Source organism: Oncorhynchus clarkii, unplaced genomic scaffold (assembly GCF_045791955.1).
Source record: "Oncorhynchus clarkii lewisi isolate Uvic-CL-2024 unplaced genomic scaffold, UVic_Ocla_1.0 unplaced_contig_14137_pilon_pilon, whole genome shotgun sequence".
NCBI classification, from domain to species: domain Eukaryota; kingdom Metazoa; phylum Chordata; class Actinopteri; order Salmoniformes; family Salmonidae; genus Oncorhynchus; species Oncorhynchus clarkii.
In genome coordinates, this window is record NW_027260864.1 from 14,732 (window position 1) to 36,443 (window position 21,712).

The window sequence follows — 21,712 nt, forward strand, 5'->3', positions numbered from 1 at the left end:
GCTCTGGGATTAGAACTAGTAACGTTTTGGTTACGGGCCCTACGCCCTAACCGCTAGGCTGCCAGCCATCCTTGATAGCTTGTTGCTCAGCCTTAGTCATGACTCAGCATAGAATAACATATTTCGTAAAGAGAGTTAGCATTGAATTGGTATCAACCACTACCACTACTAAAAAGATACTAAAATTCCTAGAAGGCCAAGTGTGAGTTCACTCCACTGATGTTCTAGTTCACCCAGGAGACAGACAGACAGACAGGAGGCAGGCAGGCAAACAGGCAGATAGACAGGCAGGAGGCAGGCAGGCAGACAGACAGGATGCAGGCAAACAGACAGACAGGCAGGAGGTAGACAGACTGACAGGCAGGACAGTGACAATAGACTGTATAAGTGAGTACACTGACCTAGTGAGTTCACAGTCAATTATTTTATGGTGGGAGACCATGGTTAACACCCAGGCTACACTAGTGTGTGTGTGTGTGTGTGTGTGTGTGTGTGTGTGTGTGTGTGTGTGTGTGTGTGTGTGTGTGTGTGTGTGTGTGTGTGTGTGTGTGTGTGTGTGTGTGCAGAAGAGGATTAACACCCAGGCTACAGTCTAATAAACAGTAATGTGTCTCGCTCTGATGATGTCATGCCTGACCGCTGTACGAGTATGGGGGGGGGGGGGGGGGTGAGAGAGAGAGGGAAAGAGAAAAAGAGAATACACTAAATCAAATCGAAGTTTATTGGCTGCGTACACAGATTTGCAGATGTTATTGCAGGTGCATTGGAATGCTTGTGATTCTATCTCCAACACTAGTGAGTAAGGAAATAAAGATTCAGCCTCTCGTTAAGGACATACCAAAAGTATTCAAAGATTATACAAAGGCCACATAAAGATATTGAAAACATTGTTTGCTTTCACGGAGGTTTTATTAACACATCTGGAATGGTCTCTCCACAGGTTTCTGGTAGAAGTGTGTTTGACAGTGGCGCCACCTAGTGGATTTTCCTCTCACTACACAACGTACACAATAAGAGCTCAGAGTTGGTATAAATAAATTCACAGGTATTGTTTCAAAGGATTTAGACAACTGTCAGAGGTTAAAGGTCAACCTCTATTTGATCTTGAAGCTGATGACCTTGACATCTCCGTCAACCATGATGTGTTTGTACTTGCAGTCGCCAAGGCGATTGGGGAAGTCCATCATGTGACCGTCTGGCAGCTTGATGTAGAACTGCTCATTGGTGAAGTTGAGGACCAGCTGGACGGAGGGATGAGAGAGAGAGAGAAAGAGAGAGAGAGAGAAATGTTTAGAATCTAATTTACCAGCCATGTGTCTTGTAGTCTGCAGTCTGTAGCAGTCAGGCACGGGAGGCTAGAATCTTTGAGGCAAGTTATAATGATCTACTGCTTCATTTCTGTAGACGTTATTTGAATGGCTCCTGGTTAAGGACTTATTTGTAATGATTCAATTCAACAGTTAGGCGGGCTTACACTGGCTTCCTAGTGAGCCAAATCTATGAGCCATTGAGATGACTCTATCAGATGTACTTATACAATAGATGCTGTTATAATCACCAGTGCAGACTAACTGTGGACTCTATAACTGTTACATATTATATTTGCAGTTAGAGTCAACAGACTGTGTGACCAGACTGACCTATGACCAAATGTTAGACTGGTGATTATTACCTTATCACACACACACGCGAGCACACACACACACCTTGAACTGCTCTCCATCCTGGAAGGGGAAGTGACCTTCCTTGAGTTCGTCTCCCCAGCTTCCTCCAGACAGAGAGTTACACACGATGTGCCCGTGGCTGAAACGAGGGTTGAAGTGGAGGGCGTAGTTGTCACTGTCGTGGCCGATGTTGATGGTGAAACTATGGGGGGGGGTAGAGATGGAGGAGGGGGGAGATTTAGAGAGAGTGAGAGAAAGATAGGGAGAGATGGGGGGAGATAAAATGAAACAGGAAATGAGATATGATAATTCAGTCCAAAAAAAGTAACACAATAAGTTCTCCATGAGCGTGGTTTGTTTTTGCTTAGCCAAATTGAATTGAAACCATGTCAATAACCATGACAACCTTTTGGTATGTATATTGTGGGCTGCAAAGGCCCCCAATGTGACATCCAGGGCTACAAACACCGAAACCAGTAGTTGAAACCAGTAGTTGAAACCAATAGTTGAAACCAGTAGTTGAAACCAGTAGTTGAAACCAATAGTTGAAACCAATAGTTGAAACCAGTAGTTGAAACCAGTAGTTGAAACCAATAGTTGAAACCAATAGTGACTTGTACGTGCACTGTTTGCAGTGTTTCCCATATACACTTGGTGGGCTGCGAAATACCCGAAAAGTACAATCAGGGCTACAAGCACCAAAACATTGAATTGAAACCAAGAGTGTCAGGGTTCTGCTAAATCTTGGGAGTGAGAAGTGAGTGAGGCACTAGGAGTGTCTCAAGGACTAATGCTAGGGGAAACACTGTGTTGGGTTTGGGTTGAATGGTGAAGTGTCAGGATCTTACTTAGAGGCTCCAGACTTGGTCTTCCCTGTGAACGTCATCTCCTGACCCTGCTTGAAGGACATGTTTTCCACACGGAACGTCTAGGAAGGAGAAATTAGACAACTAAGGGGTTAACAAATGGGATAAATGCACAGTAATAAGCGTCTTACTGCACTGAGCTCATAGAAAACAGTTACCTTGCCAAATGAACAGTGCAAATAGCAGAGACTAAGAGTAAATGAGAAGTGGGGAAAATAAATCTCATTGGTCTGCAGAGTTTGGTTCCCATAACAGGGATAATGTTCATCTCGGCCCAGTTGATATGACGATGGAGTTGACATGACGATGGAGTTGACATGACGATGGAGCAATTAACCTTTAGTTGATCATCCTTAAGTGTCAATGACATCAGTATGAACGTTGTATGACCTTTGTGTTTTTGAAAACGTTGTTCCCCATAACGGACATGTACTACCTCATAAACGTTACAGCTCAGGAGGCTGCTGAGGGGAGGACATCTCATCATTACGGCTGGAAAGGAGTGAATGGAAAAGTATCAAACACGTGGAAAACCATGATGAGTTCCACACCACTCCATTCATTCAGTTCCAGTCATTACTATGAGCCCGTCCTCCCCAATTAAGATGCCACCAGCCACCTGTGTTTTCCAGATTCGTATCAGCATGTCTGTGGTGCACATGGAACCACGGTAACAGAACCTACGGTCAGGTTATCTTGTTCAGTGTTAATGATCAACCTTATTGGGGTAGTGAGTGAAACACCCATGGGCAATAAAACCATATCCTGGTCCCAGATCTGTTTGTACTAGACGACTCCTACGGTCATTGTCACGCCATGTTTGCACAATCATATCTGGGATCAGTCATAAAATACCGAACACAGGGTCATAAAAGCAGCGAAACAGGACCTAAACGTTGTTTGAATGCTGTTTGACCGTTGAGATGGTCAGGAAGTGGTCACAAGGAGACAGTGAAGTCATAAATGGTTTACAACAGTGAGACTAAAAAAAATAGAGGATGAAACTGGTGATTCAAAGACGAGCTAAGACCCTACCACACCCTCTGTCTGTACTACAATCCGTGGTGTGTGTGTGTGTGTGTGTGTGTGTGTGTGTGTGTGTGTGTGTGTGTGTGTGTGTGTGCGTGTGTGCGCGTGTGCACGTGTGTGCGTGTGTGTGTGACACTGCATCGTCAATGATGCTATTGACATTCACATAATACCTCCCTTCAAACAATCATTGATTGGATCTAATAAATGGTAGTCATTGTGTCCTCTGTATCAGTGGGTCAATGTCCCTGGTATCACATGGTAATAGTCACGTAGAAGATATGGTAGTTAGACCCTGGGCCGCACCTTGGAACACTGCATCACCTGTCTCTGTATCTCAGATCAATAATGACGTTAATCATCAAACAGGTGGAGTCTCCAGTCAATTCTCAAAAACTCTGTAATTCGTTGGGGATAGAATCCATTGACGTTGTACATTTCTTGTGGTTCAAAGCAACAAAGTTAGACACATTTATATTGTGACACAGAATATTTCTAGACTGCTGAACTATTGGGTATCCTACGGTCTACAACCCTAATCTAGCTCACCTGATTCTAATAATTAGCTGGTTTATAAGCTGAATCAGGTTAGTTACAACTGGGATTGGAGTGAAAACCTACAGGATGGTAGCTCTCCAGGAACAGAGTTTGAGTAGAAACCTACAGGAGGGTAGCTCTCCAGGAACAGGGTTGGAGTGAAAACTTACAGGAGGGTAGCTCTCCAGGAACAGGGTTGGAGTGAAAACCTACAGGAGGGTAGCTCTCCAGGAACAGGGTTGGAGTGAAAGCTTACAGGAGGGTAGCTCTCCAGGAACAGGGTTGGAGTGAAAACCTACAGGAGGGTAGCTCTCCAGGAACAGGGTTGGAGTGAAAACCTACAGGAGGTTAGCTCTCCAGGAACAGGGTTGGAGTGAAAACCTACAGGAGGGTAGCTCTCCAGGAACAGGGTTGGAGTTAAAACCTACAGGAGGGTATCTCTCCAGGAACAGGGTTAGAGAGCCCTGATCTAAAGGCTGTAGAATATACAGGTGTCATCCTCTTACTTTTTACAACCTTGAATCCAACTAATCTCCAGACTCACCTCTCACAGTAATTCAAAGTACATCAAGATAAGGAACACTATTGTAAAAGACTACAAAGAATCACATTTGGATTTTATGGACTGCCCCTGTAGTAGAAAGATAATATTGGCAATGAAAGTAATTTAATCACAGACTCATGTTAAATTCCAGTTGTCCCAAGGTTATGTGTACTGTGATAATAATAATAATCATGATAACACAGTATCAAGGCAAAACATCAATTTCAGGAGCTGCACACAAACTTTACCAGCTAACTCCCTGTCCCTCTACCTTGTATTGATGTGCCTTTGAAAGGGAGGTGTTTAAACAATGTATCTGATATGCTGTAGTGTGTAGATAGTTTGAAAGCAGAGAAAGTTGATAAAATAATAGTTCTGAATGAATTACAGTCATACATACCATCTTGGCGGACTTCTCAATGAAATCTCAGCAGAAAAAGCCTGAAAAGTGACAAAGTTTTCATTTTACAGTCTGGTATTGTAGAAAGGGCAGGGTTTAGAATTTTGTACTGGCGAATAAGAGAAGGAGTTGTAAAAGTGGTGACCAATCAGGGCCAATAATATCACTAGCCTACATTTCCAACCAAGCAATAGAAGGAAGCAGTGAAGGCTGCTGAGGGGAGGACTGCTCATAGTAATGACTGGAATGGAGTCAATGGAATGGTATCAACCACATGGAAACCATTCCAGACATTATTCCAGCCATTAACATGAGCCATCCTCCCCTTAGCAGCCTCCACTGGAAGATAGTCACATGTATTTGGAGTGAGTTGCCAGAGAATGTACCAAATGGCACCATATTCCTTATATGTTGTTTTTTATCGGGGCCCATAGAGCTCTGATCAAAAGTAGTGCACTATGTAGGGAATATGGTGCCATTTGGGACATATTTCTCAACAGGGTGGAGGGCTCTATCTATTAGATGTTTTTCCCTTTTCTTTTTTCATTCTTTCTCATTTCATTCTTCTCCCTTCCAGCCTGTAGTAGGGTGTTTCTGAGTCTTACACAACAAAACTGGACATTTTAGTGATTCATTTGATCCTTTCGAGTACAGTCAATGTAGGTGTCCATGCACTGTATTTTGACCAATGAAACTGCGATCTAGTGGTAAATATAGTTACTACACACATTACTTACCATACAGTATTATAATACTTTATTCAAATATTTGCTGTAAGGCGTTTCTATAATCGTGCACACACTATATTACGTGTGCATATGACTCATTGAAAGAGAGTCAAAACTCTAAGCGAAAAATGTATTGATTTTCTGTTTCAGTGAAATAATTCCATTCTGTGTTGAACACCTGTCAACGTTCAAGAACGGAGGGTAGCCAATCCTGTTTCTGTATTTAACATAGGGGCGGGCCACACTCATATAGGCTACCTAAAGCAAACCTTCTATGTACACTGCTACTTCTGGTATGTGGAATTTATATGTTTACTTAACATTACTAATACAACATGAATTGCTACGTAAAGAACGTTTTAGCCTAATTTAAACCGTAAGCAGTTGCTGTACACAATTGTTGCATGCATTGCATCATAATATGTTGGTGTCAGTAGCAAGCTTGATTTGTGAGCTAATGTTAGCTTAGCTATGTTATGCTAGCAGTTTGCAATTTAATTACTTTTTCTGAAGGTTTGGGGAGATGGCGTCGTTGGCAGCAATAGAGCCAGGGCTAAGCCCGGGGACATTACCGAAAGAGGAATCAGTAGTACCAGTTTCTATATTCGCACCGGACTGTGGGGATGACCTTTCAGGGACAGAGTGCTTCGAAGACGGAGAGAATGTTAACGGCGAGTCCGAGGATCATTTAGACTTTACTAGCAAGGTAGGCCCTGCTCTCGACTCAGCTAAAGCTAGCTACATGGCATATGCATGCGTAGATTTCAATTTTACATCAGCTTTAACAAAAATATGTTGCTATTTTTTTTATGAAAATGACAATTTTATAATGACATTTAATATGGTTGAAGTATGACCGGACATGTATCTTTTCGAGTGACCAGTACCCACCAAAACATGCAATGGTGAATGAATGACACGTATATAGGTGCCACTCTGTGTAGACACAACAGTTGGCGAAAGAACCAAGGATGATTTGACCAGATCATCCAGTCCTCGGGGGCCTGATTTGGTGTCACACTTTCCTCCACCCCTAGCAAACACAGCTGATTTAAACTAGTTTTATTCTAAACTGAAGACCATTATTAGTTGATTATTGGAGTCAGGCCTGAAACCTGTATTTATCTTGCAAATATAATTTATTTCAAATAATAAAGTGTGGATTAAACATCAGTATGTTCATAATTGCATGAATCATCATGCATGTGCACATTTACAACCTGGTCAGGCTTGCCAGAAACTAGGCTACGTCATTGTAACGTCAACAAACGACCCAGGCCTAGCTTCTAGCTACTTGCTTCAATATTTGAATGCTGTCTGTCTGGCCGTTCTTACTTTGTTTTGGTAGTGTTATTCTGCCCTGTCCTCTACTGGACATAAACTGTAATGTTTTTTTATTTTATTTACATTGTAAATTTAGATGTATCACAGAGTCCAGTTTACAATAAAATGTTGTTGTAAACACTTATCTAAGTTTCTGTCAATTATCAAACAACCATAACACCAGTGAATGAACCTAAACATATATTTTCTCTCTTTCCTAGCTGACTCTGGTCAGCCCCACAGGAGAACAGTATGACTCGTTACTACGGCAACTCCGAGAGAGGATGGATGAAGGATGTGGGGAGACCATTTATGTGGTGGGAGTGGGCTCAGGTGAGAAGGGATAACCTACTTTCCTACCTTATATCCGGGCCATATACCTAAACCACACAACAGAACACATGGTGCTCATGTGTAAACATCTCCAATAAACACAGATCAATGGTGACCCCCTTACAGAACACAGACCTGATGTCCCAGATCAGTTGTGCTTTTTGTCAGTTGTTTAAACACAAACAGATCTGAGACCAGTCAGGCTGGTCCCAGATTGCAGGTTGACTAGGCTACTCGTGCGCAGGTTGACTAGGCTACTCGTGCGCAGGTTGACTAGGCTACTCGTGCGCAGGTTGACTAGGCTACTCGTGCGCAGGTTGACTAGGCTACTCGTGCGCAGGTTGACTAGGCTACTCGTGCGCAGGTTGACTAGGCTACTCGTGCGCAGGTTGACTAGGCTACTCGTGCGCAGGTTGACTAGGCTACTCGTGCGCAGGTTGACTAGGCTACTCGTGCGCAGGTTGACTAGGCTACTCGTGCGCAGGTTGACTAGGCTACTTGTGCGCAGGTTGACTAGGCTACTCGTGCGCAGGTTGACTAGGCTACTCGTGCGCAGGTTGACTAGGCTACTCGTGCGCAGGTTGACTAGGCTACTCGTGCGCAGGTTGACTAGGCTACTCGTATTGCCTGGGGTTAGTTGGCCTGGGGTTAGTTGAACCTACATGCAGTTCAACACAGAGAGGGTGCATCAGTTGTCACAATATAAGAGGTATTTTCGTATTATGTATTATAAGTGTATTATAAGCAACAACAACAAAATGTTTTAATGGTTTTTCTTTACCGATGCATGCTACATTTGGATCGGTCTGGAGTCCACTGAGCGATGTACTTGTATCGGTCTGGAGTCCACTGAGCGATGTACTTGTATCTTAAACACTTGAATTGGGAACCAAGGCATATCGGTGTATGTAACATCCTTAGCCAGTTAAGTCTGAGAAACACTAGCTAACTTGTTTATCTTGATTTAACCCTTTAATGGTCAGTTGGCAAAACGACAAGCCTCCACCTTCTCAGCTTCTGCTCCATTGTTCCTTTAATTTGCCCAAACTTTAATGGAACTACTATAGCTACATTACCTGATGTAAACTGGGAATGCAGTCAAGTGCCCTGTAATTAAGGCCTTATGTCTGGGTAAAGACACAGCATGGGCGTTCTCAGAGTAATGGGCCGTGTGGTTAGTGTGACTTTCTATCTCCTTACATCCACCCTCTCTCCTGCTTCCCCCCGTTTCTTCATCAGACGGAGGTGACTATGGTCTGGACGAGGGGGACATGGAGGCGTCAGTGGCCACGGTTCAATCCCTGTGTGAGCAGATAGAGGCAGACATGATCCTGCTGAGAGAACGTAGCGACGCAGGGGGGAAAGTACGAGACTACCTCATCCGCCGACGGGTCGGAGAGGAGGACTTCCTGGAAGTGAGGTGAGGGTGGGGAGTTAAAGACGACCTCATCCGCCCGACAAGTCGAGAGAGGGAGAATGGGATGCCAGGAGGGGGGGACATTCGTCAATTTATTATTAGGTCTCAGAGGGAGAAGAAGTTGGTTTGCTGTCAGGATCAGTGTTCTGCAACATTTGGTGTTGCACATAACAGCTCTCTGTCCTTTAACTTCTCTCTCCCCTTCCCATACAGGGTGGCGGTGGTGGGTAACGTGGATGCCGGTAAGAGCACCCTGCTGGGGGTGTTGACCCACGGGGAGCTGGACAACGGCAGGGGGTTCGCCAGGCAGAAACTCTTCCGACACAAACATGAGATGGAGAGCGGCAGGACCAGCAGTGTGGGGAACGACATCCTGGGCTTCGACCAGGAGGGACATGTAAGATAATGACTTGGGGTTGACTTAGGAGTCTCTAAGGACATTTAAGTTAGATACGGATGACATAGGCAGGAGACGGAGAGTGACAGGACCAGCAGTATTCAAAACGTAAACAAAGCTGACTTAGAGCCGGGTCCATTTTGACCCTAGCGTGTTGTCCAGCACTCTGATTTAAACCAACCTCTCTCGGTCTCTGCTCCTAGGTGGTGAATAAGCCAGATAATCACGGGGGCAGTCTGGACTGGACTAAGATCTGTGAGAGGTCCTCTAAGGTCATCACCTTCATAGATCTGGCCGGCCACGAGAAGTACCTGAAAACCACTGTGTTTGGAATGACCGGACACCTACCAGACTTCTGTATGCTCATGGTGAGAGACGGGGGTGGTGTGTTTGTGTTTTCGCTCACACATGGTCAGTTGCTTATCACCACAGACATTTACTGTGTCAGTGACTTTGCTCATCCTCTTTCTCTCGTTCACTCTTCTACATCTCTCTCCTTCCTTTCCTCTCTCTCTCTAGGTGGGCAGTAATGCAGGTATTGTAGGGATGACCAAGGAGCATCTAGGTTTGGCTCTAGCCCTGAATGTACCAGTCTTTGTAGTGGTCACCAAGATAGACATGTGTCCAGCCAACATCCTAGCAGGTGAGAGATGGACTGTGGAACCTGGCCCTGTTCAGATCATTAAAACATGATAATCGTAGTGAAATGTAACTTCTTTTTTAATTTTTTTTGGAAAGCACCAGTTCCTCCCCGTTAGTCTGTTTGTTTAACAAATGAACACACACAATGTGTGTTAATAATTGTGTGTGTATTTCCCAGAGACACTGCATCTGTTACAGAGGTTACTGAAGTCCCCAGGATGTAGAAAGATCCCCGTACTGGTTCAAAACAAAGATGACGTTATCGTCACTGCATCCAACTTCAGCTCAGAGAGGTAAATAGCACTGAATTAACAGTTTCCTTGTGGTTTTGGTGGTCCTTTTCCTCATTTCATCTGAACAGTTTGTGTGTAAGATGGCGCCGACAGGCATGGCAGCTCTGCTTCTAGCTCCTAAGCAAATTTGCAGTATTTTTGTTGGGATGTGTGTTATTTCTTACGATATTGGCCCAGAATGTTTTTTGTGTTATTACATACAGCCAGACAACTTTTGGATATCAGAGCGGCGGTAACTCCCCAGCGACCCAAACAGAAATGAGACTTTTCTGAATTGCATCCTTTGTTTGCAACCCCCAAGGCAACTAAATGTATCCCAGAGGCTGCTCCAAAACATCACCGGGCAGAAGAGGTGTTTGGAGTGGACTTCTATATTCTAACACGGGAGGCGTGCACACCATCCACCGACTCCGAGTATATTACTCGCTAATGTTCAGTCCCTGGACAATAAAGTAGATGAGCTCAGGGACTGTATGTTACTCGCTAATGTTCAGTCCCTGGACAATAAAGTAGATGAGCTCAGGGACTGTATGTTACTCGCTAATGTTCAGTCCCTGGACAATAAAGTAGATGAGCTCAGGGACTGTATGTTACTCGCTAATGTTCAGTCCCTGGACAATAAAGTAGATGAGCTCAGGGACTGTATGTTACTCGCTAATGTTCAGTCCCTGGACAATAAAGTAGATGAGCTCAGGGACTGTATGTTACTCGCTAATGTTCAGTCCCTGGACAATAAAGTAGATGAGCTCAGGGACGGTAACATACTCTGTTTCATGGAATCATGGCTCTCCATATAGACTGTCCCTGTCCATACAGCCAGCTGGGTTCTAGGCACATCACGCAGATGGGAATAAGGAACTCTCCTAGAAGAAGAAAGGCGGAGGTGTATGTTTCATGAGGAGGAGGTGAGGGCCCTGGCGGAGTGGTCCTAGGGAAATCACCTCAACGTCAACAAAACAAAGGAGCTGATCGTGGTCTTCAGGAGACAGGGAGCACACCTCCCATCCACATCAACAGGAATGCATTGGAGAAGGTGAAAAGCTCTCCCTGCTCTCTGTCCTCGGTTCCTTAGCGTACTCATCACTGACAATCTGAAATGGTCCACCCACACAGATAGTGTGGCGAAGGCATTGTAACAGCACCTCTTCAAACATAGGAAGCTGAAGAATTGTGGCTTGTCCCCTAAGAACCTCACAGCTGCACTGCCTGCAACCGCAGAGCTCTCCATAGGGTGGTGCGGTCTGCCCAACGCGTCACTGGGGAACCACTGCCTGCTCTCAGGACACCTACAGCACCCGATGTCACAGGAAGGCCAAAAAGATCTTTCCTGAACTTCGTCACTGTCACTAGCTGGCTACCACCCGGTTACTCAACCCTGCACCTTAGAGGCTGCTGCCCTATACACATAGACATGGAATCACTGGTCATGTTAATGTTTACATAATGTTGTACCCATTTCATATGTTAATATACTGTATTCTTGTCAATGCCACTCTGACATTGCTCATCCTAATATTTATATATTTCTTAATTCCATTCTTTTATTTTGAGGTTTGTGTGTAATGTTGTGAATTGTTAGATACTACTGCACTGTTGACGCTAGGAACACAAGCATTTCGCTACACCCGCAATAACGATCTGATTTTTTTTTTGTATGTGACCAATAACATTTGAATTGATTTATGGGTAACGTATGTTGTCTTAATCCTCCACTCTTTCCTTTCTCTTCTCCCTCCTCCCCTCTCTCTCTCTCTGTGTCTCTCCCCCTAGGATGTGTCCAATCTTCCAGGTCTCCAATGTGACAGGAGACAACATGGATCTTCTGAAGATGTTCCTCAACCTACTGTCTTCTAAAACCTCCTATAGAGAAGATGAGCCTGCCGAGTTCCAGATCGATGACACCTACTCAGTACCGGTTAGTACACACCACACACACACAACCATCAGCACCACACACACACACTAATCATTTAACAAGCTGTGTTGTATTGACGTCTCCTATCTGTCCTCAGGGTGTGGGCACAGTAGTGTCCGGCACTACTTTACGTGGATTGATACGACTGAATGACACGCTGCTGCTCGGCCCAGACCCCCTGGGCAGTTTCCTCTCCATCGCTGTCAAATCTATCCACCGCAAGAGGATGCCTGTCAAAGAGGTCCGGGGAGGACAGACCGCCTCCTTCGCGCTCAAAAAGGTGTGTTTTTACGCGTCTGATTGTAAGGCTACAACCACACAGAGACACAATAACACAGATGAAGTGGTACATGCATTCATAAATTGTCTGCTTTTGTGTCAAAAGATGAAGTCAGCAACTTTCAAATAAGTTGCAGATGTAAAAAGATGGACCATTTGTTTTTCTCCAGAAAATTCTCTCCATAATCCATTAATGGATGACTCCCATTGGGAAAAAACATCCTCAATCAGCACATTTCTGACAGTCTGTCCTAATGTTTCTCTCCTCTTCCCCTCTCCGGCCCCTTTTTCACCCCCCTCCCTCTTTCTTCTCCTCCAGATCAAGCGTTCCTCCATCAGGAAGGGGATGGTGATGATCTCTCCCAGACTAACACCTCAGGCTACCTGGGAGTTCATGGCTGAGATACTGGTCCTGCACCACCCCACCACCATATCCCCACGATACCAGGCTATGGGTGAGCGGCTTTCAAACGTGTGGGTGTGTTCATGGTTGCTTGTATACTGTGGCGATGCTCAATTTAGCATTAAAGTTTCAGCTATATTCATATTAGGCCTTTGTCTTGTCACACAATCACACAAAAATGGGACCCGTCCAGTTGCTATGCCACTGGTATGTCAATAGTTATTTTTCTGACTTTCTCTCCCTCAGTGCACTGTGGCAGCATCAGACAGACAGCCACCATTCTGACCATGAACAGAGACTGTCTACGTACCGGGGACAAGGCCTCAGTCCACTTCAGATTCATCAAGACCCCCGAGTACCTCCACACAGACCAGAGACTGGTGTTCAGAGAGGGACGCACCAAGGCTGTGGGCACCATCACCAAGGTCTGGGGTTATGAATGGTCATACGTTTATAAAAGGTCATGGAGCATTAAACCCCCTTAGAAACATTTCACAATGTTACAATAACTCACTGTCTCTTCACCAGCTTTGTCGTGTGTGTGTGGGGTCAAGTGTTATGAAGGGCTTATACCTTTATTCTAAAGCGTCCCAGACTACCTCCTAACTAACTCCACCTGTACGTGTGTCTCTCCAGCTGCTCCAGTCAGTCACCAAGGCCCAGCAGGCCAAGATGCAGTCCACTAAGAAGGGCACCACGTCAGCCAATGAGGAGGCAGGATCGGCACCGCGGCCTGACAGCCCCAGCGCAGGACAGCTACCGGTGAGCTACCGGGGTAGGGAGGGGCTTAGACTGAACAACTGGTTAAGAAAGGGACTACCCTGCGTTCATAACCAAGATGGAAGGTGGTATTTACCACATAGGACTGGGAAAGATCCACTTGAACGACCCTCCTACTGGTAATTACTAGTGGGGAAACTCATCTATCATCCCTGAGCTCTGACTTCTCCCACATCCTGACCTCTGTCACCTACTAAGGAAATGACCTATAACAGCATTTTTGTCAGTTAAAGGCAACAGCAAAACATTATTTATAAAAATAGTTTATCTATGAATATGTTTTTTTTAATATGACTTGGTTTACAAGCAAGATTATGGTGGATGCAGCTTGTTGGCCATTAGCCAATCAGCTTTTCTCAACAAGTTCAAAGCACGTGAATGCATCCAACTGGTATTCACGACTTCACAACTGGCAATTAACGCCTTCCCACTTGGTTATGAATGCAGCATTAGACATGAAGGAGGGGCTTAGACAGAACACTTGTGTACAGCCACGACACAGGACAGCTACTGCTCAGCTACCTGGAGGCCGAGGCTTAGAAACAACACCTGGAGGAGGGAGGGTCTTGGACAGAGATGTAATTCCCAATTCTACATGTCAGACAATCATCTGTTCTACACAAACTATTTCTAACTAAGGGAGGGGGTTAGAGAACATCCTGAAGTAAGAGGTCAAAAAATGACTTGCTAGAAGAGTAGGAGGAAAGTTAAACTCTGCATTGTGTGTTGAGTGACTGAATGGTGTGTGTGTGCAGACCTGCCAACATACAGCATTCTCTGTCCATGTAAGAGATCTGAGTTAATAGTACACAGAAATGAAAGTGGCCTGAATTTTATTTTTTAAATTTGAAATAAAAATACATCCACTGAGTGACTCTAACATCCTGATTCTCGAGCTGCACCACACAGACATGTACGGAGTTTGTGTCAACGGACATGGAGATTAATACATTGTTATTGGATGTACAGTTGAAGTCAGAAGTTTACATACGGTTAGGTTGGAGTCATTAACTTATTTTTCAACCACTCCACAAATGTCTTGTCCTAACCGACTTGCCAAAACTATAGTTTGTTAACATCTACTTTGCATGACACAATTCATCCAACAACTGTTTACAGACAGATTGTTTCACTTTTAATTCACTGTATCACAATTCCAGTGGGTCAGAAGTTTACATACACTAAGTTGACTGTCTTTAAACAGCTTGGAAAATTCCAGAAAATGATGTCATGGCTTTAAAAGCTTCTGATAGGCTAATTGACATCATTTGAGTCAATTGGAGGTGTATCTGTGGATGTATTTCAAGGCCTACCTTCAAACTCAATGCCTCTTTGCTTGACATCATTGGAAAATCAAAAGAAATCTGCCAAGACCTCAATGTTTTTTGTTGTAGACCTCCACAAGTCTGGTTCATCCTTGGGAGCAATTTCCAAACTGAAGGTACCACGTTCATCTGTACAAACAATTGTACGCAAGTATAAACACCATGGGACCACGCAGCCCTCATACCGCACAGTAAAAATAGTCCTATATCAACATAACCTGAAAGGCTGCTCAGCAAGGAAGAAGCCACTACTCCAAAACCGCCATTAAAAAAAAAGCCAGACTACGGTTTGCTACTGCACATGGGGACAAAGATCATACTTTTTGAAATAAAAATAGAACTGTTTGGCCATAATGACCATTGTTATGATTGTAGGAAAAAGGGGGAGGCTCGCAAGCCGAAGAACACCATCCAAACCGTGAAGCACGGAAGTGGCAGCATCATGTTGTGAGGGTGCTTTGCTAAAAGATGGCCTGGTGCACTTCAGAAAATAGATGGCATCACGAGGTAGGACAATTATGTGGATACTTGAAAGCAACATCTCAAGACCTCAGTCAGGAAGTTCAAGCTTGGTCGCAAATGGGTCTTCCAAATGTACATTGACCCCAAGCATACTTCCGAAGTTGTGTCAAAATGGCTTAAGGACAACAAAGTCAAGGTATTGGAGTGGCCATCACAAAGCCCTGACCTCAACCTATAGAAAATTTGTGGGCAGAACTGAAAAAGCATATGCGAGCAAGGAGGCCTGTTATTCAGTTATTACACCCACACTGCTCGCCCTCGTCAACAAGCGTCTGTGTTACCAAGGGCTAAAATAGAACTCCTTTCTATTTCTGATGCAGATCACGCTTCAAGTCCTGCCTCTCCCATCTCCTCATTGGTTTATAGAAGCAGGTACCCACGTGCCATCTCCTCATTGGTTATACCCACGTGGGTGATTGAAAGACCAAGCAACGCAGGTGTAGAAGCACGGTGGCTAGGAAAAACTCCCTAGAAAGGCCAGAACCTAGGAAGAAACCTAGAGGAACCAGGCTATGAGGGGTGGCCAGTCCTCTTCTGGCTGTGCCGGGTGGAGATTATAACAGAACATGGCCAAGATTTTCATAAATGACCAGCATGGTCAAATAATAATAATCACAGCAGTTGTCGAGGGTGCAGCAAGTCAGCACCTCAGGAGTAAATGTCAGTTGTCTTTTCATAGCCGATCATTAAGAGTCTCTCTACCGCTCCTGCTGTCTCTAGATAGTTGAAAACAGCAGGTCTGGGACAGGTAGCACGTCCGGTGAACAGGTCAGGATTCCATAGCTGCAGGCAGAACAATTGAAACTGGAGCAGCAGCACAGCCAGGTGGACTGGGGACAGCAAGGAGTCATCATGCCAGGTAGTCCTGAGGCATGGTCCTAGGGCTCAGGTCCTCCGAGAGAAAGAAAGAGAGCATACTTAAATTCACACAGGACACCCGATAAGACAGAAGTACTCCAGATATAACAAACTGACCCTAGCCCCCCGACACATAAACTACTGCAGCATAAATACTGGCGGCTGAGACGGGAGGGGTCAGGAGACACTGTGGCCCCATCCGATGACACCCCCGGACAAGGCCAGACAGGAAAGATATAACCCCACCCACTTTGCCAAGGCACAGCCCCCACAGACATGCTGAGTGCCATTGTTACCAAGAAGGTTTCAATGATTGCCAGAAGAACTGTTTGCCACAGAGAAGTCTACCCTGATGCCCTGCTGCGTAAGGCTAAATCTGCTAGCTACCAGGCAAATCTGTCTAGGAAATGACTTCCTGAACAGATTTGTTCTCACTCGCTGTTTCCTATCATAGCTTTTCCGTTTTTAATTATGGAGAACATGTTTATTTCATGCTCTGCTTCAAACATTTTTCATATCAGTCATTTTTTTTTATTGTGGATGAGACATTTGTAAATTTTGTACCTAAACAACTTGTTATTTGTTTAATAAAATTACTCCAAGAATAATGGTCCTTTTGTGTTCTTTCTAATCAGATATTGTTAGTGACTTTTACCATGTGTGTAAATGGAATGCTGTCAAGAGTATTCCACACTTTTTATAGACCTGATGTGGTACAATTCTATACTTGCGATCAGACTCACAAACAGCGGGGGGGGGGGGGGGGGTAACCCCAATTTGGCGCGTGCGTATGGTACTCTAAAATATGCTGTGTGCGTATTGTACTCTAAAAGTTGGACAGGTTGGTGTGTGTCGTACCAGCAGCTTTCTTCTCTTTTCCAATATGCTGGCTAATCTCTCTTCCGATGCCCCTCCATCTCGTTTCACTCTTTCTTTATCCTGCGCTTTTATGATTGTTCATCACCCGGTCTTTCACAATCCCTCTTTTCAAAATGTCCTCCCTTTCCTTGACCCTCACACTCGTCTGCCAATATCCCTCTCTGCCGCTCTCAATTTTCATTCCACTTACCGGTACATCTTTTTTCCTCCTCATCCCACTTTCGTTCACTCCTCTCCTCCATTATCGTCGGCCCCATCACTCGTTCCTCTCATCTTTCCTGACCTCCGTCCATTAAACTTGTCTCCCCGTCCCCTCCTTAACACTTTGCCCATCCGTCACTCTTTCGTTCTCCTTCACTCTCTCTCCCTCGTCTGTCTGGTTGTCTGTCTGCGTCAGACAGTGGGGGAGGAGGAGACGCTATGTAAAGACGGCAACAAAGAGAACCAGGTAAACGGAACGAGGGAAGGAAACACCAGTTTGTCTTAAATGGAAGTCATGGCAGTACTTCTTTATCCCAACACTAAAGAGTGTTTTCCTGTGCAGCATGAACTTCGACTTCTAAAAGTACTGAAAAGGTTATTTACTTGAATGAAAACATTAAAATGATGTTTAAGCCTGAACTAATGTTGTGTAATAAAAAAAGTTAAATTAAATTTTCAATGAGAATTTCTCTTTTTTTTTTTTAAGTAAAAAAAGTTTCTAAAAGTTAGAGGTGGTCATAAATTGTGTGCTTGGCTTAACATTTAGTAACACTTGTTCTGTTGTGACTGTTCTCCTCCAGCCCAAGTCAGGAGGTGGAGGCAGGAGGAGAGGGGGTCAGAGACACCGAGGAAAAGCCCTGAACAGCACAGCCTCACCAACATCACAACAACACACACCAGCTGCAGCAGGAGTGGGCACCACTGCCTAACCCCCCCCCCCACACCATCTCCTCTCCTTCCTCTCTCGCTACTCTCGTCTACATCCACTCTTCTATATCTCCTCCTCTACATCTGGTTTTGTAATCATTCTTGTTCCAATTAGGGGAGAAGGAATGAATGTAGCAAAGAAAAGGGGGACGAGAAGTGAAACATGCGTTAATCCTAAATGACACAGCTTACCATGTCCATCCCAGTTAGATCACCATTACAGAGTAGTTCTAGAACATCGTTAAAAGTCACTATGGCTTCTATGGCAACTAACGACTGAACTGGCTCCTGGAAAATAGCAGAAAGAAGCAGTTGACTCAATCTAACAGACACGGTGTAGTAATAGAAACGAACAAGGTTTTTATTACAGATTCATTATGTAGACAGGAAACGAATGGTGTTCAGGCACTGAGATCTGTTGTCTTAAGGGGTCGTCATCCAGTAATAATGACTGACTCCTGATTCAATCTAACAGGAAATAAATGGTGTCGTTCACAAGGTTTAGATGAAATCTAACAAACCGGACATGGCATAGGAGTCATAAGGTTTATATTTGTTATTCCATTCGTCATTATTTAGACAGGAGAGGAATAGTGTACTCCAAGGTCTCCATTCAATCTAATAGAACAGGATAGGTGTAGTTCAGACACGGGATAGTCCTACCTAACCAACCCCAAGGACAATGTTCACTAGGCTCATACACTGCCATCTGACTATACATAAAACAGTGGTTCTGAAACATTTGGATCAGGACTCACTGTAGGTCATGTTTTGTTCTATTTTTGCCCTGGCTGTATTTTAATAGGAAAAACAACTAATTTGGGCCTTGGAAAACCTGGTATACAAAACCTATCATTTAGATGTGTGCCTTTTAGATATCTGCCCAAAAAAAGCATTGAGTGGAAACGATGAAAGCTGTGTTTTTAAATAGTGGATTTTGGTCTTGTAGCTCACTTCATTTCTCCATTGTTCAAATGGGTGCAAAGTTCGTTCAAAGTTCTGTCCATCTTTTGCAGTCAGAAATGTTGACGCGTGCTGAAAAACACAGACCGCATATCTGTTCTATAATTAATTTCAATAGATTTGGGAATCGTTGCTCCGCTACCCTTGTAGCGTGTTCTGTGTTGGATCATTTATTTGGCTTTCATAGATGAAAGGGTTTGGAAAATCCAAGAAGGCTAATGCGGCTTAAAAGTATTTCAGGAGGATTTAGAAGTTTTCCATGTTATCCTCCATACCCTCTCAAGGACATTGTTTGAGCCCAAAAACGCAGGCGGAATAGTAGTTTTAAGATTTGTTGTTTTATTCAGTTTCTAGTCATGCACACCTTCTATAAAATTTGTTGGCGGAACTAGGGTTTTTGGGATTGAAGATTTTAGGTTAATCCATTTCCATACTTGATATGATTCAAATTTATTTTTTCTAAGCTTTGATATGGTTTTATCAGTTGGTGTGAGCATTTTTATTTTGGGTTTGGATTGGGACAGGTTTCAGTGGTGGAAGGCTTGGATTGGTTGTTACCACCAGGCAGAAGTTACACTTTAGTACAAATCTAGGATCAGTTTATCCAATGTCGTGGTAATTTCCTGTATTACTAAATGATGAGTTAAAAACCACACACCAGTCAGAGTTATACTTAAATGTCATCTTTTAATAATATGAGCTTCACCATAGCCCTGTGACTCTCAGATCAATTCAGTGTCTATAAATGAATTCTCTGAGAGTGTCAACATAATGGCAACTGAGATCTTTTATAGCAAAGATCCACCCCCTAGTCAACGTGACAAACCACAGATATTAGGAACTTCACAAAAGGCCCGTTACTTACAAAAAGGAGTATCCCATAGCCAGATAGCATTTAGCTATAAATTATTGTTCAGTTTGGTCTCTTAGACAAGGTTCTACTTCTTGTTCTTGGTACTTCCTAGTACCAAAACATTACCTCATCCAATGGCATATATCAATTGTCAATTCTAGATACTCCCATCTCAAATACACCCCCTCCTGGACAAGCTCATGGAGGAGAGTGAGCCTCTAGGTCATATACTAGGTCAAGAGAAGGGCAACATCAGAGGGGTAATACAATGGTTCCAGACACTGCCATACTCCTCCCCCCAATGGGAAAAGGAGGGAGTGATTGGAGATGGTGGAGCCCTTCACATGGTTTAGGAATAGTTAGACACATTCAAATATGAAGACAATCCTGACCTCTCCCCTCTCTGGGCCCCAAGTGACTATCTCACATAAGCATATTCTGAAAGTAAATTAAAACATATTTATCAATGTTACCTAACTAATTCTGATTCAGCTATGACACCAATCACAGATGTTATCCTTTAGTATTAGAGAGGGAAACAACTGACCTTAGATCCGGTCTAAAGGTAACCTAATTTTATTTCTTATTCTCTGCTTTTATGATGGATGTTGATCTCAATACATTCAACAACCATTTTATTTTTTTTAACTAATATTAGTGTATACATTTTCTTTTTGAATGGACCGAGTGACACATTTTTGTGTCTGCATCTTATGTACAAAAATGAAAGTTGTGCCGAAAGAAAAAGAAAGCCCTTTAACTTAACACAGTGGTGCCAGTTTGTTGTAAATCCTTTTAAATAAAGATGTTTCAGAGTATCAACATGTTGTGGTCATATTTTGTCAATACTGGGTGTACCATCTGGCTACCAGCACTTCTATAAGGGGCCAGTTCACATTTCAGATGCTTGTGCTGATCTAGGATCAGGTCTCCACCTTTCCATGTAATCTTAATGATTGTGCTCTAAAAGGCAAACAGATCGTAGATCAGCACTCTTGCTCTAAGCTTTATGAATACGGGTAGAGGTCTAGGCTTTGGTTTAGAGAGAGCACTGAGGGAGCTGTAAGGTTGAGGGACGAGGCCTACTTTTCCTTTTATAGGTGAAACGAGGAACGAGAAACCACTGACTTCAGTCGTGAGTTTTGCAGGTGTCCAGGTACACTGCATACAGATAGTCAATCACTCAAACACACACACTGTCCACACAAACACACACACTGTCCACACAAACACACACACACACACTGTCTACACAAACACACACTTCAGTTGTATTTGAAACAGTGAGAACAAGGGGATGTGGCTTTGATATGATTGAATAAGGAGTTTATTCAGGCCACTGTAGATTTATTGTCTTCACATCAAATGCTTTATGAAGCCAATAATAACCGAACCGGATGCAGCCAGAAATTGCCGTCCACGTTTGAGTAAATGGGAGGCCTTTTCAAATAACGCTGTCACACAGTAAAGTGAGTAGGAGCGGGAGAGGTGGGGTGAGAGAGTACTGAAACGCACAACACGACCTTGAAGCGCCCGCTCGCTGCTCCGTTCAACAAATCACTCATCGATCCATGGCTTTGCATTAAAGAGAGATGTTCCATTTCATACTGGAGTGGTGAAAGCTGAGCTTTGAAAACAGGGTAAGAGGTTCACTATGGAATAGTATTATTGACCTGCTACTCTGAATCAAACGTGGACGGACATTTCTGTCTGCATCCGGTTCGGTTATTATTGGCTTCATAAAGCATCTGATGTGAAGACAATAAATCTGCAGTGGCCTGAATAAACTCCTTATTCAATCATATCAAAGCCACATCCCCTTGTTCTCACTGTTTCAAATACAACTGAAGTGT

The 21,712-nt window shown here is 43.8% G+C and overlaps 2 protein-coding genes across 4 annotated transcripts; one reads left to right on the top strand and one right to left on the bottom strand.

The window, feature by feature from the left end:
* Nucleotides 1-732: 732 nt before the first annotated feature.
* Nucleotides 733-5,123, bottom strand: LOC139401963 (galectin-2-like). The gene is made up of 4 exons (XM_071145989.1): nucleotides 5,041-5,123; nucleotides 2,513-2,592; nucleotides 1,707-1,866; nucleotides 733-1,241 (listed from the first exon to the last, which is right to left on the bottom strand). Exons 1-4 carry the CDS (start codon nucleotides 5,041-5,043, stop codon nucleotides 1,095-1,097), a joined length of 390 nt encoding a protein of 129 aa, XP_071002090.1. The 5' UTR covers nucleotides 5,044-5,123; the 3' UTR covers nucleotides 733-1,094.
* Nucleotides 5,124-5,700: 577 nt separating this feature from the next.
* LOC139401966 (GTP-binding protein 1-like) lies at nucleotides 5,701-20,677 on the top strand. 3 transcript variants are annotated; one of them, XM_071145992.1, is made up of 16 exons: nucleotides 5,701-5,747; nucleotides 6,001-6,061; nucleotides 6,282-6,474; nucleotides 7,313-7,424; nucleotides 8,664-8,844; nucleotides 9,055-9,238; nucleotides 9,442-9,606; nucleotides 9,758-9,881; nucleotides 10,059-10,173; nucleotides 11,944-12,088; nucleotides 12,186-12,368; nucleotides 12,687-12,822; nucleotides 13,017-13,195; nucleotides 13,407-13,532; nucleotides 17,532-17,582; nucleotides 17,917-20,677. In XM_071145992.1, exons 1-16 carry the CDS (start codon nucleotides 5,729-5,731, stop codon nucleotides 18,043-18,045), a joined length of 2,103 nt encoding a protein of 700 aa, XP_071002093.1. In that variant the 5' UTR covers nucleotides 5,701-5,728; the 3' UTR covers nucleotides 18,046-20,677. The 3 variants fall into 3 exon arrangements, with proteins under 3 accessions (XP_071002093.1, XP_071002095.1, XP_071002094.1); XM_071145994.1 differs by having other exon boundaries at nucleotides 17,536-17,582; XM_071145993.1 differs by lacking the exon at nucleotides 17,532-17,582.
* Nucleotides 20,678-21,712: the final 1,035 nt, after the last annotated feature.

What these genes read in the sequence shown, in the direction of transcription:
- LOC139401966 (XM_071145992.1), top strand. An exon ending in ATGACACCTACTCAGTACCG is followed by an intron (nt 12,089 to 12,185) that starts GTTAGTACACAC and finishes ATCTGTCCTCAG; the next exon opens with GGTGTGGGCACAGTAGTGTC. An exon ending in CTGTGGGCACCATCACCAAG is followed by an intron (nt 13,196 to 13,406) that starts GTCTGGGGTTAT and finishes GTGTCTCTCCAG; the next exon opens with CTGCTCCAGTCAGTCACCAA.
- LOC139401963 (XM_071145989.1), bottom strand. An exon ending in ACCAAGTCTGGAGCCTCTAA is followed by an intron (nt 1,867 to 2,512) that starts GTAAGATCCTGA and finishes CCCCCCCCATAG; the next exon opens with TTTCACCATCAACATCGGCC. An exon ending in AGGATGGAGAGCAGTTCAAG is followed by an intron (nt 1,242 to 1,706) that starts GTGTGTGTGTGT and finishes CCCTCCGTCCAG; the next exon opens with CTGGTCCTCAACTTCACCAA.